General features: G+C 36.8%; 1 protein-coding gene and 1 pseudogene across 4 annotated transcripts in view; one reads left to right on the top strand and one right to left on the bottom strand.

Annotated features, from left to right (window-relative positions):
- The first annotated feature begins 36 nt into the window (after positions 1-36).
- The window catches only part of ARNT (aryl hydrocarbon receptor nuclear translocator), a 114,966-nt gene continuing 98,767 nt past the window's right edge, over positions 37-16,235 (top strand). For 2 of the 4 annotated variants that reach the window (XM_037003215.2, XM_037003213.2), the window contains exon 1: positions 37-230. In XM_037003215.2, the coding sequence (XP_036859110.1) occupies positions 206-230 (25 nt within the window). In that variant the 5' untranslated portion in view covers positions 37-205. The remainder of the gene's footprint in view (positions 231-16,235) is intronic. The other 2 variants (XM_037003216.2, XM_037003214.2) reach the window with 1 other exon arrangement.
- Positions 462-14,414, bottom strand: LOC108407363 (non-histone chromosomal protein HMG-14 pseudogene; annotated as a pseudogene).

The following is a 16,235-nucleotide window of genomic DNA, read 5'->3' as shown; positions in this document are numbered from 1 at the left end:
ATGACTCAGTCCACTCTGTGGGCGGGGTCTGTCCGTCCTCCTGCTGGGGACGGTGGGGGTTGCCGCCGCTGCCATCTTGGATTCCGTGGTAGCGGTGGCGGCCGTAGGGTACCGCATCTGGGGAGTGGCTCTTCCCTCACCCCCCGGTTCGGTGGTGGTGGCTCCTCCCTCTGGGGGGGGTGCGACGGCAGTGGCATCTAGGGCCATGGCGGCGACTACTGCTAACCCGGGTGAGGAGACGGAGGATTGGGGCGCCTCTAAGGAGGAGAGGCTGAAGGGGTTGGCAACAGGAGACCCAGGCTGAGGGGCCGTGGTTGAGGCTGAGGGCGCGGAGACTGCCGGGGATGAGGACGGAGCGGTGGGGGGATGGGAGGGGCCGGGGGTTGGGGGCCTGACCCTAGGGAGCAGGGGAGACAGGAGGTCGGAGGGGAGCGGGCGGGTGGGAGTTCCATGCCCTGAGTTCTGCTGGAGCGGCTGCCCGCGCGGGGCAGGTCCGCCTCAACTCTCCCGGCGGCGTCCTGGACTGCGATGTGGTCCTCTTTCAGTCCTCTGCCCGCTGGAACTGCTTGATGCTGAATAACTGGGTAGAATGGCTTGTTTTACTGAAGGTAGTTTGGATTTCTAAACACTGGACCACAGTGCCGTTTAGCTGAAATGTTAGTTCCAGACGTTTAGATTTTCGTTTAAATTTAAAAATTCTTTGGGCATATACTCCCAGTTTCTTTAAGCTGTACCTCCCCCACCCCTTCCACGTTCTCCCGCGCTATCTTTTGAATCTTGCCTTATGTACTAAGAGGTATCTCTAGTGTGTTTAGCTACTGAGGGCAGAATGGTGGAGGTTCAGAACAGATCTTGCCAACAGCGTTTCCACACCCCGGGTTTAAATCTTGTTAGGTGTAGGTCGAGGCAGTTCTCATTCTTTAAGAAAAGTTCAGTCCCGTGCCACTTCTCAGTGAACATCTATTCAAAAAGGGGAGCTTGAACATTTCAAAAAAAAAGAAAAGTCAAGTCAGTCATAAGCCATGGAGTGGAGTGGAGTGCAGCAGGTCTAGACTGATCAGGTCTTCAAATTCCTAGTCCCACTCTTTTCCCACTGTATGACAGTTATTCTTTCTATGAAGTACTTCATTTTAGGGATCCTACTTTATCTTGCCGACCTTGGCCATTCTCTTGCGTATATAAAATCCTTTCCCAGAAATCCCTATCTTTGATAGCCTTAAAAAGAAGAGAGAGTTGGTCGTGAATTTCTTGAAAATACAGCAGTGGGAGTGATTAACTGGTGTTCCCACGTTGAGATTTAAATCGGATTTTTTCGTGTCTCTGAAAGGCAGTATTATTTTGCAGTACCCAGATTTTGCTAATACAGTTGAATCACTGTGAAATTTACTGTCTTTCCTACCATGTTTCCTGGAACAGAGCTATTTAAAGAAGTTATTTTGTCGCATGTCAGTATCATAGTTTTAAATCCTTTTAATTTTTTTAGAGGAAAAGGAAATAAAAATGAACGGCTAAAATTTCATTGCAGAAAGTGCTGAGCAATGGAATAAAATGGGAAAGGTAATATTATTATGGCAAACCTGACCTTGTAGTAAAATAACCTATCTGTTAACAAGGGAGTACAAAAACAAGATTTTAAACTGATAACACATTGCAAAATACTTAAATAACTAGTCAAGTTGCAAAGCATTTCTCTTATTGAGGTGACCAAGGTAAACAAGTTTAATGCATGTGTCAGAAGCTTTTTTCCAGCAGTGTGGATGGGGTTTGGTTTATTTATTTTTTTAAACAACAGTAACCAGAATGACAGTCTCTTCACCATATTTTTCTTAGCTGATCAATATCAGCTTAATTCTGTAACAAGACAATAACATTTGTGCAGAATCTTTTCTAAGTGAAAAGTTGATTATGTTTATTGTCCTTTGGCAGCCTATTTCTGCAGTTTTTAGATTCCTTATTTGATGCTGAAAAATTCTCTCATCTCTTCCAGGTTACTGATCCCACGTTTACATGATAATTAAATTAGAAAATATGTTTTCTTCAGAAGTTCCTCTCCCTTTGCCCCCTTTATATCAAAAGGAAGTGATGATAGATGCATTGTGGACTTAGTAATGTGTTGCATTTTGGAAAATGAGGACCATGAATGAAGGGATACAGGGTAGAAATATATAGTGTTATGTGAAAAGAAAGTAAATGGTTTTCTGGTCAGAATTCTTTATTGCATTGTCACTTTCTTTAGAGCCATTTTAGGGACTAGGGACATCATACCTATTTCTTTGAGTTTTTCCTGCTTTGTCTTTTGCCTGTCCCTAAGTTTCCCTACAGTTCTGGTTAGGCTGTCTTCACATATGTCTACAAAGGATTTTTGTAATAATTATCTACCTTCTCTCAAAGCTTCACTGAAGTTAATCCTTAGATTAATAGCAATGCTTGATGATAATGTTAATTGTACTTAGATTATGATTTGGAGACTGTTAGTAGTCCTTCAGTGTCTTGAAGGAGACCTGGTTCCTTTTCATTTTTCATTGTGTCTTAACATGGTGCTGGATCAAAAGAAGATATGGTTTATATTCTACTCTCTGTAAGTTATGTTGAAGTAATAGCTCTCATGTGATGATGGCTTTTTTTCTGCATGAGTTGATAATTCTTCATATTCTATTATTCACCAATTCTCCTTACCATTGGCAAGTAGAAGTGGGTGGGTAGGTGGTCCGTGAAATCTTAGGCTATATTTTTAGTGTCTATGGAATACTAACAGTTTTGAGGAACACTTTTTAAATTGCATGTGTTTGGTAATTTGCATGTGCTTGACTAAGGCATGTTGAGAAGAGGTTTAAGTATTTGATTTGTATTTCAGTATTCAAACCAGAGATGTGAATGAGTTTGTAAGAGTGTAGATTTTTCTTCCCTTGATTCTCATTGGTAGAGACCTCCTTTTGTGCTATTAGGTTCCATTTGTTGTGGATGAAGAATGTGGTAGAAGGCAAAGGAGGGAACATTGATTTGTAAGGCTGACATTTAGGAAAAATTCTTCTTTACACATAATTCTCACCTGTAGTTTTAAAACCTCAGTTATATAGAAGCAATCTAAATGTCCATTGAGAGATTAATGTATAAAAAATAGGTAGTGTACACACACACACGTACCACACACACACACACACACAGGAATATCACTCAGCCATGAAAAAGAATGAAACTTTGCCATTTGTGACAATTTGGTTGGAACTAGAGGGTATTATGCAAAATGAAATATGTCAAAGACAAATACCATACAATTTAATTGGAATCTAAAAAAACTAAAACAAGTAAATGAAAAACAGAAATAGACTCAAATAGAACAAACTGGTGGTTGCCAGAGGGAAGGGGGGTAGGAGTATAGGCCAAATAGTTGAAGGGAATTAAGAGGTACAAACTTCCAGTTATACAATAATTCACAGGGATAAAAAGAACAGTATAAGAAATAGTCAATAACATTCTAATAACTTTGTATGATGATACAGATGATAACTACTTAATGGTGAGCATTTCATAATACATGTAATTGTTGAATCACTGTGTTGTACACCCAAAACTAGTAATAGTATTGTATGTCAACTATACTTCAATTAAAAAAATTTTTAAAGAACCATTTAACAAAATTCTTACCTATTACTTTTACTTAACCTTTTTTCAGATAGGGGAAAATAGGAATTTATGCAGTGTAAAATTAAGATGCCAAGATACTTTTTTATCCTATTGCAAAAACTTTTGTGAAAAGTGTTAAAAAAACATTTTAATTCAGCAATTGAAATACAGTTAACATTTTTAAAAAAGAACCTTAATCTACATACTTTTTATACTATTTGTGGTATCAACCTGAACCTTCTCTTATTTTCTTAGAAATAAGAAATAGATAGTTCTGCATTATTGGAACTCTAGTTTTCTTGTGAATTAGTGGTTTCTCAGCTTAGTTTTTTGCATTCCAGTCCTACCATTCTATTTAAGCAATCCACTAACAGATAAGAATTATGTGTTCTTTAGTGGATGTTTTATGAAAGTTTTTTGTGGTTCTCTGCTATGGAAGCCTTACTTCTAAGGCAATAACAACAGGGGTTTCTAGTGCCAGGTGGTGGTTAATCTTCAAAAGCTAAATTGTAACATTAAATAAATTAAACCCTTTTTCCTTGATTTTACTTGGACTGTGATATCTTTCAGGTATTTCACCTCAAAACTAAAAGTTGAATCCTTAATTGTGGAAACTGTCTTTGGATCTTTCTTAAAAACAATATTTATAATACTTATTTTATTTTAAATATTATGAGTATTTATAATGTTTATTTAAAGTGTTAATTCCCTGGTGGCACAGTCCTACGTGGGCAGAAAGGTAACACTTCTGTAAATGCTATCCATCATCTCTCTGGTTGTATAGCTGTTTCATTTAGATGTAACAATAAAACAGTATGTTTAAGGCAAGGGTTAATGAAGTCTCTCTGGGCTCATCAGCCATACCCATGATAGGTCCTGCTTGTAGAACCATCTGTTTTTAAGAATGCACCCTAATCTGCGATGGTGACTTCAGAAAATAGACATCAGTGAATGCTGGAGTTGGAATTAAATGACCTTTATCATTTTACATATAAGGAAACAAACCCAGAGAAAAGAATGGATGCATTTCTTAGACATTTGTTAAGTTCCTACTATATGCCAGGCAATGCTTTCCTCTTTTGTTGGCTATTCTGTATGTTAGAAACTATCTTTCACTTTGCGAATCAGTTCTCTAAAATTAATTTTTTCATTATTTCTTCATTTTGTTTTTCCCTGTAGCTGAATGGACAAAGTAAGTTTATGACTTTAACAATATAATTAGAACTTAAGTTCCCTGAAAGCAGGACCTTTACCTTCCTTGTTCACCCTAGCTCACAGTGGTGCCTAGTGTGTAGGACTAATTCAATAAATGTTGAATAAATGAATGTTGTAAAACCCAGCATTAGAAGTTCATGTCTTTATGCACTGATGATAGGAAAATACCTCTGGAAAGGATAACCATTAAGCCATTAACATCATTAAAGAATTTATAACAGCTAACATTTATTAATAATTACATGCTAGCTAATCTAAATATATATTATCTAAATATCTATTCTCTCACTTAATCCACCTGTATTACCTCATTTATTCTTTACAACAATCCTATGAGGTATGTATTAATACCCTTGTTTTACAGTTGGAGAAACTAAGGCACAGTGAGTAAGCAGTTTGGAGTTGCATAGCTAGTGGTGGATAGAGATAGTTTGATTGCTGGCAGTCCATCTGCACAGTCAACATTCTTAATCGCTGTTACAAGACTTTTCCCTTTATGACTGTCACTTCCTACTGACATGTAGTATAATGGATATCTTTTGAGAAAGAGGAGAGTGGAGTATTATCTTTTTTTGTAGATGAAGAAGGTGAAATAGCATATCATGCATCCAGGAGGGCACAGTTGCTTGGATGGAGAGGTAACTGAAAAGTGCTTAAAAAAGAGGCTTGGAAAAGTATTGTAGTTCCTAAAATGTTTTCTATGCCTATGCTCTTTCTTCATCATTGTTTTCAGCTCTTTAAATAACTTGTAAGGTGCTTACTGGAATCCTTCTAGTTCTTCATACCCCATAATTTGTGTCTTTTTGATGTGCCTCTCCTTGACTTGGCTTCAGAGACAATACATTGCTTATTTTTCTCACTGACTGTCCTTTGTCCCTTTTGCCTGCTCATTTTCTTTTTCTTGTTCATTATGCTTCTTTTCTAGTCTCATTCCCAGTGCTCGAACTCTAATTTGTAAGCTACTATCATTTTTATTTGCCCACCTACGTGACTTCTACTTTCTTGTCTTCCAGCCCTAATTAAACATTTATTTGGTAACTATGTCCCATTCTCTTCATTATCTTTTATTCCTGTGTTCTCACATAAGCTTCTTTCCTAAATTTTCATCTATTTAAAATATTTCTATTTGAATAATCTTTAATGTGCTATTTATATATATGCTCACCATCATTTCCTTCAAATCTGCTGCCCTTCCTAACTTTTCAGTACCTTTCAATACTATCAGAGTTTTTCCAGTTCCCCAGGTTAAGCAACTAGAAGTGTTTGGATTCTTTTATGTATTTATCTTGTTGGTTATCCAGCTAGTTTTTTTTACATAAAAACAGTTTGTAAACATAAAGAGATATGAAAACATATGAAACTTTTTAACCATATAATATTTAAAATAGATATATTTAAACACGTAAGCTTATATGTGTTCGAAGTTATTTTTATCAGAATTGTGCGTGTATTTAAAGACTTAATTTAAAATTATTTGTTAAAAAAATGGTATTCCTCTACTCCCATTCTCAGTTCTTTCTTTCTAGTGACAACCATTTTTATCTCATTTAGCCAAACTTTTGTTTAACTAAAATCTTCCAGAAGTAGAAGACATGAGTTTTCAAATTGAAGGGGCCAGATCAATAAATGAAAATGCACCTGTTTCAAATATAGAGTGTATCATACAAACTCCGGAGAGAAAAAAATGGGTCAGTTCAAAAGAATCATTAATCTGATTGGTCTTGCTTCTCAGTAGTCAATTGGAAAGTAGAAGACAATAGAGCAATGCCTTCAGAAATCTGAGGGCAAGAAATTTCCAACTTAGAATTCCATAATAGACAAACTATCAGCGAAGTAGAAGGAAGATATTTTCATACATCCGGGGTCTCCCTTATACTCTTTCAGGAACTTAGTGGGGTGTGTTTCACCAGTCCGAGAAAGTAAAGCAAGAGAAAGGAAACATGGAATACAGGAACGTGGCAGTACAACAGGAAAAGTGAAGCATCCATTTTGTATTCATTGCTGTTAGTTTCCCGGTTTTCAGTTATGGGTACCCTCACTTTCAGTTTCTGTTCTCCAAACCAGAGGACCACTTGATTTATACTCTCCAGAGAATAAATCATTATTATGACAGGCTGGAGAAGGGGAAGTTTCCCTAAAAGGAAGAGAGAAAGGATCTGGTAATCTACCTGCTGATTAAACAGGTGGTAAAACAATCCTTTTTATTTTAGCTTTCATTCACCTGCATCCTTCCCCTCACACCCAATAGCGATAACATGTAACACACAGAGGCACCTGGAATCACCAGTTCCAGAGACTTTAGGGGATTTCAACATGTAAATTGGGTTGGTTTCCTGCTTTTTCACTTGCTTGCGTAGGATTCAGTTCTTAATGGGTCCACCAAGGCAGTGGTACCAGTTTCTGAAATTTATTGCTCTTTTCTTCCTTCCGTTCTAAACATAAGGTCTTATATCTTGTATAAACTTGTTTTTCTGTTTTATGCAAAATTTTTTTGGGTGGGGGGAGAATAAAAGTAGATGTATACTTTTAACCCCTACGCTTATTCAGAAGTTACAGAGTTAAAAATTTTAGAGGTTCTTTTACCTTTTCATTCTACTATCATGCCAATTTAGGCCTGTATCACCTCATTTTTTTAGTCTAATTTATCTCCCTGTTTCTGTTACTTCAAATTATCCATACATCCACCAAACTTTGAATCTGTCAGATTAATCTTTTAATTTACATTTTCTTGTCATTCTGACCTAAAGGTATGTATTCTCTTTCACTTGTTTCTGTTGAGTCGGATCTAAGATTTCATCTTAGCATTCAAGGCCTTCTCACAATTGAGTAGCATGTGGCATCTTGTTTTTACTCCTGACCACTGATTCTATGTTCTATGTAAGCCTGTTTCTCTATAGCGCTTTATGTATTTTCATACCTTCCCTTAGGACTTGCTCATGTTTACTCATGTTCTCTGTTCTATGTGGCATGCTTTTTTCCTCTCCTGTACTTTTTCTTAGGCCAAGCTTAATGTACCTTTTTGCAACTTTATGACTGGCTGGTTGCCTGCCTTGTTTCCTTTAATTTTTCCTTCCTATTGACTACCTTGTTATGCTACAGACTATGCCAGGCCTTAATTTAAACCATTTCAGAATCATCTTTTCTTTCTCTAAATTCTTCTCTTAGGATCCATTGTAAACGTATTACTAAAAGTATGAATCATATTTTATCGAAAAATTTTGCTTTTTCTTAGGAAAATTACATATGCTCATTATTTAAATAAAACTTAAGGGATGAAATAGAAAAAGTTAATAGTTACAAAACTGTACTCAGTCTTACTAATAAAAGAGAAGTGTACACTAAACCCATGGTGATCATCATTTATACCTAGAAAATTAGTAAAAATTTGAAGGATGAATAATTTGATAGTGTTAGTGAGGAATAACCTTCTTGGAGGGTAATGAGCAAAAAAATTTTTTTTCTTTTAGAATGAGATTTTATTTGTTTTGAGGGTCAGTACACAGACATTTCAGTTTGTACACAATTCTTAATGTATGTACCAATTATCTAGAAAATCATGTAGTTGTGATTTTTTTCCCAACAGTTATTCCAGTGACTTTCCAGCTTAAACTTTGGAGGCAGATTTTCCTTAATAGGATATTAAGTACCATTATCTTCAAATGTTGATATGCTGTTACATTATTAAGTTTCACTAATTCACAACTTCATACCATGCACACTACATATGCAAATTTTCAATCTTTCACAGCACATTAACAAAGTTATTAGGAAAATTGGACTGCCATGACCAAAGATGTTGCAGAGTGCACAAAATTCTGACAGGGAGAGCCAAGATCAAGGAGTGGTTTTCTTTAGGAAACCTACCAAAAACAGCACAGTAGTAGAAGTAATTTAAAATGTTTAAGATATGTTAAATGCATGACTGACTCCAAATTACCATTTAGGATGTTTATATTACAGGATGTAAAAACTAACCCCCATTATGGAATGTTAAGCTGACACCCAAGACATTCAAAGCCTCCTATATTCAATATCCCACTATTTTCTGGTTGTACCAAAAAATAATCAGCAAATGATTTCACCTTTTAAAAAATGGGATGAGGGGGGATTCCCTCCTTCTTAAAAATGTTTCTAGGGCTACCAAAATACTTGCATTTACAAAATAGTTGATAAAAATATTCCTCTGAATTGTACAAGAAGGGAGACAGGAACCACTGATAAGACATGGTGTATATATGATATTAATCAGGCTTGGCTTCTTTCTCTTCTGCTTCATCAGAGGCTGGACTCTCCTCATTTTTAGTTTCTCCTTTTTCTGCAGGTAAATCTTTAGTTTCCTGGTTGGCCACTTCGGCCTGCTTTTCCTTTGCTCCCTTTTTCCCATTTGTTTGCACTTTCTTGTCTGAAGATTTAGCCTTTCCTGCCGCCTTTATTGGCTTCGTTTCCACTTTTGCGGGAGCTGGTTTAGCTGACAACCTTGCTGATTGCCTCTTTGGCTCCACCTCCATGCCCTCGGTGGAGCTGACCTTCCTCTTGGACATCTTGGCACACCGAGGGCCTTCGCAAAGCAGGGCTGCCTTGCCTATGCCTGTCCTCCCGATGTAATGAGCAGTTTTAAATGTGCTCCCTTAGGCACTGCAAGTCATTTCTAGAAATCTGCTAGTATAGAAATACTGGCACCTGTGCATAAAGATGCAGAAGATGTTCACTGAATCATTATTTATGATAGTGATAGTTTGTCATAAATATTTGCATTTGTACTATGAACTACTGTATAACTCTTAGAAAGAATGAGCTAACTGTGTTTATTGATAAGGCACACCTTCCGACGTATATTGTTACATGGAAAAAATAAAAGGTTCAGAATAAATACAATATGATTCCTCCCCTTTTTAAATATAAAAATCAACAAAAATCCTCTAATAGAGGATGTATGGAAAAAGGTCTGGAAGGATTCATATCAAAATGTTAACAGCAGTTACCCTTAGGGAAAAGTGAATTAAAATATGTGTGTAGAATTGTACTTGTCTGCTTCTGTATTGTATGAATATTTTTAGAGACATCTATGTTTGATTTTCTGTTGTATATCTATACTGTATCTTAATATATTTTGTAATGAAAAAATGATGGTAAAATCAACATTTTGGTGTTTGATATATTTTTATAAAGCTACTATTTAGGGAATACTTACAGTGTGTCAGGCACTCTTCACATGCAGTGTCTAATTTAATCTTCCCTCAAGGTGTAGATACTGTTATTAGCTACATTTTACAGATAAACTCAAGAGATTAAGTGATTTGCCCAAGGTCATACAAGTGTTAAGTGGTAACCTTAAGATTGGAATCCAGATTTATTCAACTAGAGTTTGAATTGTGTTTTCTCAGATTATCAGTGCATGCCACACACACAGGCATATATATGTATGTATGTATGTATAAACACATTTTCTTTTTAAAAAATTGGCATCATGAACATATCTCCCAGGGCAAGGGAAACAAAAGCAAAAATGAACAAATGGGACTATATCAAACTAAAAAACCTCTGTACAACAAAGGACACCATCAGTAGAACAAAAAGACATCCTACAGTATGGGAGAATATATTCATAAATGACAGATCCGATAAGGGGTTCACATCTAAATTATATAAAGAGCTTATGCACCTCAACAAACAAAAAGCAAATAAGCCAATTAAAAAATGGGCAGAGGAGCTGAACAAACACTTCTCCAAAGAAGAAATTGAGATGGCCAAAAGGCACATGAAAAGATGTTCCACATACCTAATCATCACAGAAATGCTCATTAAAACCACAATGAGATATCACCTCATACCAGTTAGGATGGCCGACATCCAAAAGACAAACAACAACACATGTTGGCGAGGGTGTGGAGAAAGGGGAACCCTCCTACACTGCTGGTGGGAATGTAAAATAGTTCAACCATTGTGGAAAGCAGTATGGAGGTTCCTCAAAATAGAAATACCATTTGACCCAGGAGTTCCACTGCTAGGAATTTACCCTAAAAATGCAGGAGCCCTGTTTGAAAAAGACATATGCACCCTTATGTTTATCACAGCACTATTTACAGTAACCAAGAAATGGAAACAACCTAAGTGTCCATCAGTAGATGAATGGATAAAGAAGATGTGGTACATATACACAATATTCAGCCATAAGAAGAAAAATCCTACCATTTGCAACAACCTGGATGGATCTAGAGGGTATCATGCTCAGTGAAATAAGCCAGGCAGAGAAAGACAAGTATCAAATGATTTCACTCATCTGTGGAGTATAAGAACAAAGAAAAAACTGAAGGAACAAAACAGCAGCAGACTCACAGAACCCAAGAATGGATTAGCAGTTATCAAAGGGAAAGGGATTGGGGAAGATGGTTTGGAAGGGAGGGATAAGGGGGAAAAGGGAGCATTACGATTAGCATGTATAATGTAGGTAGGGGGGACATGGGGAAGGCAGTATAACATAGAGAAGACGTAGTGATTCTATAGCATCTTACTATGCTGATGGACAGTGACTGTAATGGGGTATGTGGCGGGGACTTGAGAATAGGGGGAGTCTAGTAACCATAATGTTCATGTAATTGTACACTAATGATAGCAAAAAAAATTGGGATCATGTATTTTCTGATTAAAAAGCAATATATACTAATGTAAAAGGCAAAACAATATGGATATCTAGAAAATCAAATGTAGACATCTCTAAATGCCATCTCAGAGATAACCACTGTTAATATTTTATTGTCTAACATTTGCTCATTCCATTCTAGCTGTGATACCATATTTCTAAAACTTAATAGTCAGGCTCTCACCTCTCGGTCTTTGTACTCTGTCAAGAATGCATTTCCCCCAGATACCTGCATGGTTTATTGTTTATTCCTTTACCTCCTTCTGATCTTTCCTAAATGTTATCTTTTCAGTGAGGCTTTCCTGATCTAAAATTGCTGCCCTCCTATCCTTGAACCTTTATATACACTTGGTTTGACTTCCCCTAATTAATTTTTCTCCACATTTATAACTGTGTCATATTATTAGGTTGAAACAATATGACATTACTGATATTTATGCATTTTTTACTTAATAAAATGTCAGTTTCATACTGTCAATCCAACTTACATTTTAATTCTCATTTCTCTCTCCCACTAACATGTAAAATTCATAAGGGTTAGGATTTCTGTCTATCCTATGTATTGCTTTGTCTCTAGGGCCTGCAATGGTGCCTGATGTATAGCAGGCATACAATAAATATTAAATGAAGTCTTCCAGGTTTTTGTTATGCATATAAACTTTAAAAAGGATTATATTATATATACTTTTCTGTAGCTTATTTTTTCATAATCATATGGTGGATAACTTAATTTCAGTGATGTAGAGTGACCTCAAAATTTTTTTGATATAATTTGTTTTATTATGGCAAAATACACGTAACATGAAATTTGCCATTTTAACCATTTTTAAGTGTACTATATCCACATTTTTGTGTATCCATCACCCATCTACCTCCAGAAATTATTTTTGTCTTGCAAAATTGAAACTCTGTGCTGATTAAACAATAACTCCCCTTTCACCAATCTCTTCAACCCCTGGCATCCACTGTTCTGAATTCTGTCTCCATGAAATTGACTATTTTGGGTACCTTGTAGAAGTGGAATCATGTAGTATTTGTCCTTCTGTGGCTGATTTATTTTCACTTAGCATGATATCTTCTAGATTCATCCATATTGTAGTGTGTTGCAGAATTTTTTAAGGTGGGATACTATTCTACCTTGGATATATATCCCACAGTTTTTTAAATCCATTCATCTGTTGATGGACACTTGGGTTGCTTTCACCTCTTGGCTATTGTGAATAATGCTTTTATGAAAGTGGATGTTGTACAAGTATCTCTTTGAAACCCTGCTTTCAGTTCTTTTGAGTATATACCCAGGATTGAAATTGTTGGATCATGTAGTAATTCTGTTTCTAATTTTTTGAGGAATCTTCATAACTATCTTCCATAGTAGCTACAACATTCTACATTCCCACCAATAGTGCGCAGGAGTTCCAATTCTCCAACATCTTCATCAGTGCTTTTTTTTTTTTGAGAGGGCATCTCTCATATTTATTGATCAAATGGTTGTTAACAACAATAAAATTCTGTATAGGGGACTCAATGCTCAATGCACAATCATTAATCCACCCACAGCCTAATTCTCATCAGTCTCCAATCTTCTGAAGCATAACGAACAAGTTCTTACATGGTGAACAAATTCTTACATAGTGAATAAGTTCTTACATGGTGAACAGTACAAGGGCAGTCATCACAAAAACTTTTGGTTTTGATCACTCATTATGAACTATAAACAATCAGGTCAAATATGAATATTCGTTTGATTTTTATACTTGATTTATATGTGAATCCCACATTTCTCCCTTTATTATTATTATTAATTATTATTATTATTATTATTTTTTTTTTAAATAAAATGCTGAAATGGTAGGTAGGTGCAAGATAAAGGTAGAAAACAGTTTAGTGTTGTAAGAGAGCAAATGTAGATGAACAGGTGTGTGCCTGTAGACTATGTGTTAATCCAAGCTAGACAAGGGCAATAAAACATCCAAGGATGCAGAAGATTTCTCTCAAAGTGGGGGGGGGGGGTGAGGTTCTAAGCCTCACCACTGTTGATCCCCAATTTCTCACCTGATGGCTCCCCTGCAACTGTGCCTGTCTTAGGTTGTTCCTCCCTTGAGGAATCTTACCCGTCTCTGGCTAACCAGTCATCTTCCGGGGCCATACAGGGAAATGTAAAGTTGGTAAGTGAGAGAGAAGCCATATTGTTTGAAAAGGTTAGCTTTTTACTTCTTTGAAAATTTATGCTCTGTGGCTTCTATGCCCAGCATTTGTCTTGAGATATCTTTACCACCTGGAGGAATTATGATACTCGGTAAATTCGATATGAGGCACGAATTCTATTTAGGGGTTGTAATTAGGAAGGAAGAAGAAAAGCTATAGAGGTAGCATATGGAAGAAAACATGGGAGGATTGATTATTTCTTTGACATATCTTCTTGTAGAGTAACTTAAGCATGTATAGGTTTTAAACTACTAATTAAATTGTGCGCACACATTAACATAATATGAATAAAGTTACATAACCAAAGCAGATCTATAATTACCAGCCATCTCCAGTGAAGCCAAGAAAACCAGTTAGGCACCCTAGGCATTTGTGAAAATTTGTGTATGATATAGTGGATATTATCCAACTGTACTTGAACAGTCTGAGAGAAATTAGACAAAACAACCCATTCCTGGGAACTGTTCACATCCCATATGTTCTTTTAACACTAGATAGTCTGTAGTTGTAAGATTTTGGAGCGCTACAACTTGCACTTCTCCTAATTCTTGGTTGAGTTCCAACGGTATAGATCCAGTCAGATTTGTTGTTTTACTGTATGCACAGGCCAGCTTAGATATCTCCTTCTTCATTCCAATGGCAACTCCAGGAACCGGTGGGATGAATGCAGCTACAACTGCAGCATCGCCTGGATCTTTGTTGAGGTTTTTTGATGATCATCTTCTGGTATGTCTCTTCCAGAGAGTACTGATGTTGAAAGGTCTTCTTCATATCGTATCTTCGCCTGGATCTTTGTTGAAGTTTTTTGATGATCATCTTCTGGTATGTCTCTTCCAGAGAGTGCTGATGTTGAAAGGTCTTCTTCATGTCCTATCTTAGTTCATTTTCTGGGTAGGCAAATAAGGCTTTGTTCCTCTGTATAAACACAAACAGACCCTTTGCCCACACTTTGATATGCCCTTTATACCATTGTGTAGAACTCATTGGAGTTCACCACACAGGAACTGCTTTTTCTTTTTAAGAGAAAGGAATATTATCAGAAAAGTGTACATCCATAGCCAATCATCTGACACCCTTTAAGTGATCAAAATTAAGGATATTTAAAGCATGCATTTATCATTGATTTACAGTTAGTTTTATCCTACCAGGAAGGCATCCCGCTTCTCTTTCTTTTTCTTTTTTTTTGTTATCATTAATCTACACTTACATGAAGAATATTATGTTTACTAGGCTCTCCCCTATACCAGGTCCCCCCTATAAACCCCTTTACAGTCACTGTCCATCAGCATAGCAAAATGTTGTAGAATCACTACTTGTCTTCTCTGTCTTGTACAGCCCTCCCCTTTCTCCCATCCCCCCATGCATGCTAATCTTAATACCCCTCTTCTTCCTCCCCTTATCCGTCCCTACCCACCCATCCTCCCCAGTCCCTTTCCCTTTGGTACCTGTTAATCCATTCTTGGGTTCTGTGATTCTGCTGCTGTTTTGTTCCTTCAGTTTTTCCTTTGTTCTTATACTCCACAGGTGAGTGAAATCATTTGGTATTTCTCTTTCTCCGCTTGGCTTATTTCACTGAGCATAATACCCTCCAGGTCCATCCATGTTGCTGTAAATGGTAGGATTTGCCCTCTTCTTATGGCTGAGTAGTATTCCATTGTGTATATGTACCACATCTTCTTTATCCATTCATCTACTGATGGACATTTAGGTTGCTTCCAATTCTTGGCTATTGTAAATAGTGCTGCGATAAACATAGGTGTGCATCTGTCTTTCTCAAACTTGATTGCTGCGTTCTTAGGGTAAATTCCTAGGAGTGAAATTCCTGGGTCAAATGGGAAGTCTGTTTTGAGCATTTTGATGAACCTCCATACTGCTTTCCACAATGGTTGAACTAATTTACATTCCCACCATCAGTGTAGGAGGGTTCCCCTTTCTTCACAGCCTCGCCAACATTTGTTGTTGTTTGTCTTTTGGACGGCAGCCATCCTTACTGGTGTGAGGTGATACCTCATTGTAGTTTTAATTTGCATTTCTCTGATGATTAGTGATGTGGAGCATCTTTTCATGTGTCTGTTGGCCATTTGTATTTCTCTTTTGGAGAACTGTCTGTTCAGTTCCTCTGCCCATTTTTTAATTGTGTTATTTGTTTTTTGTTTGTTGAGGCGTGTGAGCCTTTTATGTATTCTGGACGTCAAGCCTTTATCGGATCTGTCATTTACAAATATATTCTCCCATACTGTAGGGTTCCTTTTTGTTCTATTGATGGTGTCTTTTGCTGTACAGAAGCTTTTCAGCTTAATATAGTCCCACTTGTTCATTTTTGCTGTTGTTTTCCTTGCCCGGGGAGATATGTTCAAGAAGAGGTCACTCATGTTTATGTCCATGAGATTTTTGCCCATGTTTTCTTCTAAGAGTTTAATGGTTTCATGACTTACATTCAGGTCTTTGATCCATTTTGAATTTACTTTTGTGAATGGGGTTAGACAATGGTCCAGTTTCATTCTCCTACATGTAGCTGTCTAGTTTTGCCAGCACCATCTGTTGAAGAGAC

This window comes from Manis javanica, chromosome 4, assembly GCF_040802235.1.
Source record: "Manis javanica isolate MJ-LG chromosome 4, MJ_LKY, whole genome shotgun sequence".
Classification (NCBI taxonomy): domain Eukaryota; kingdom Metazoa; phylum Chordata; class Mammalia; order Pholidota; family Manidae; genus Manis; species Manis javanica.
Note: the sequence above shows the minus strand (reverse complement) of the source record. Positions and strands in the feature narration are given on the sequence as shown.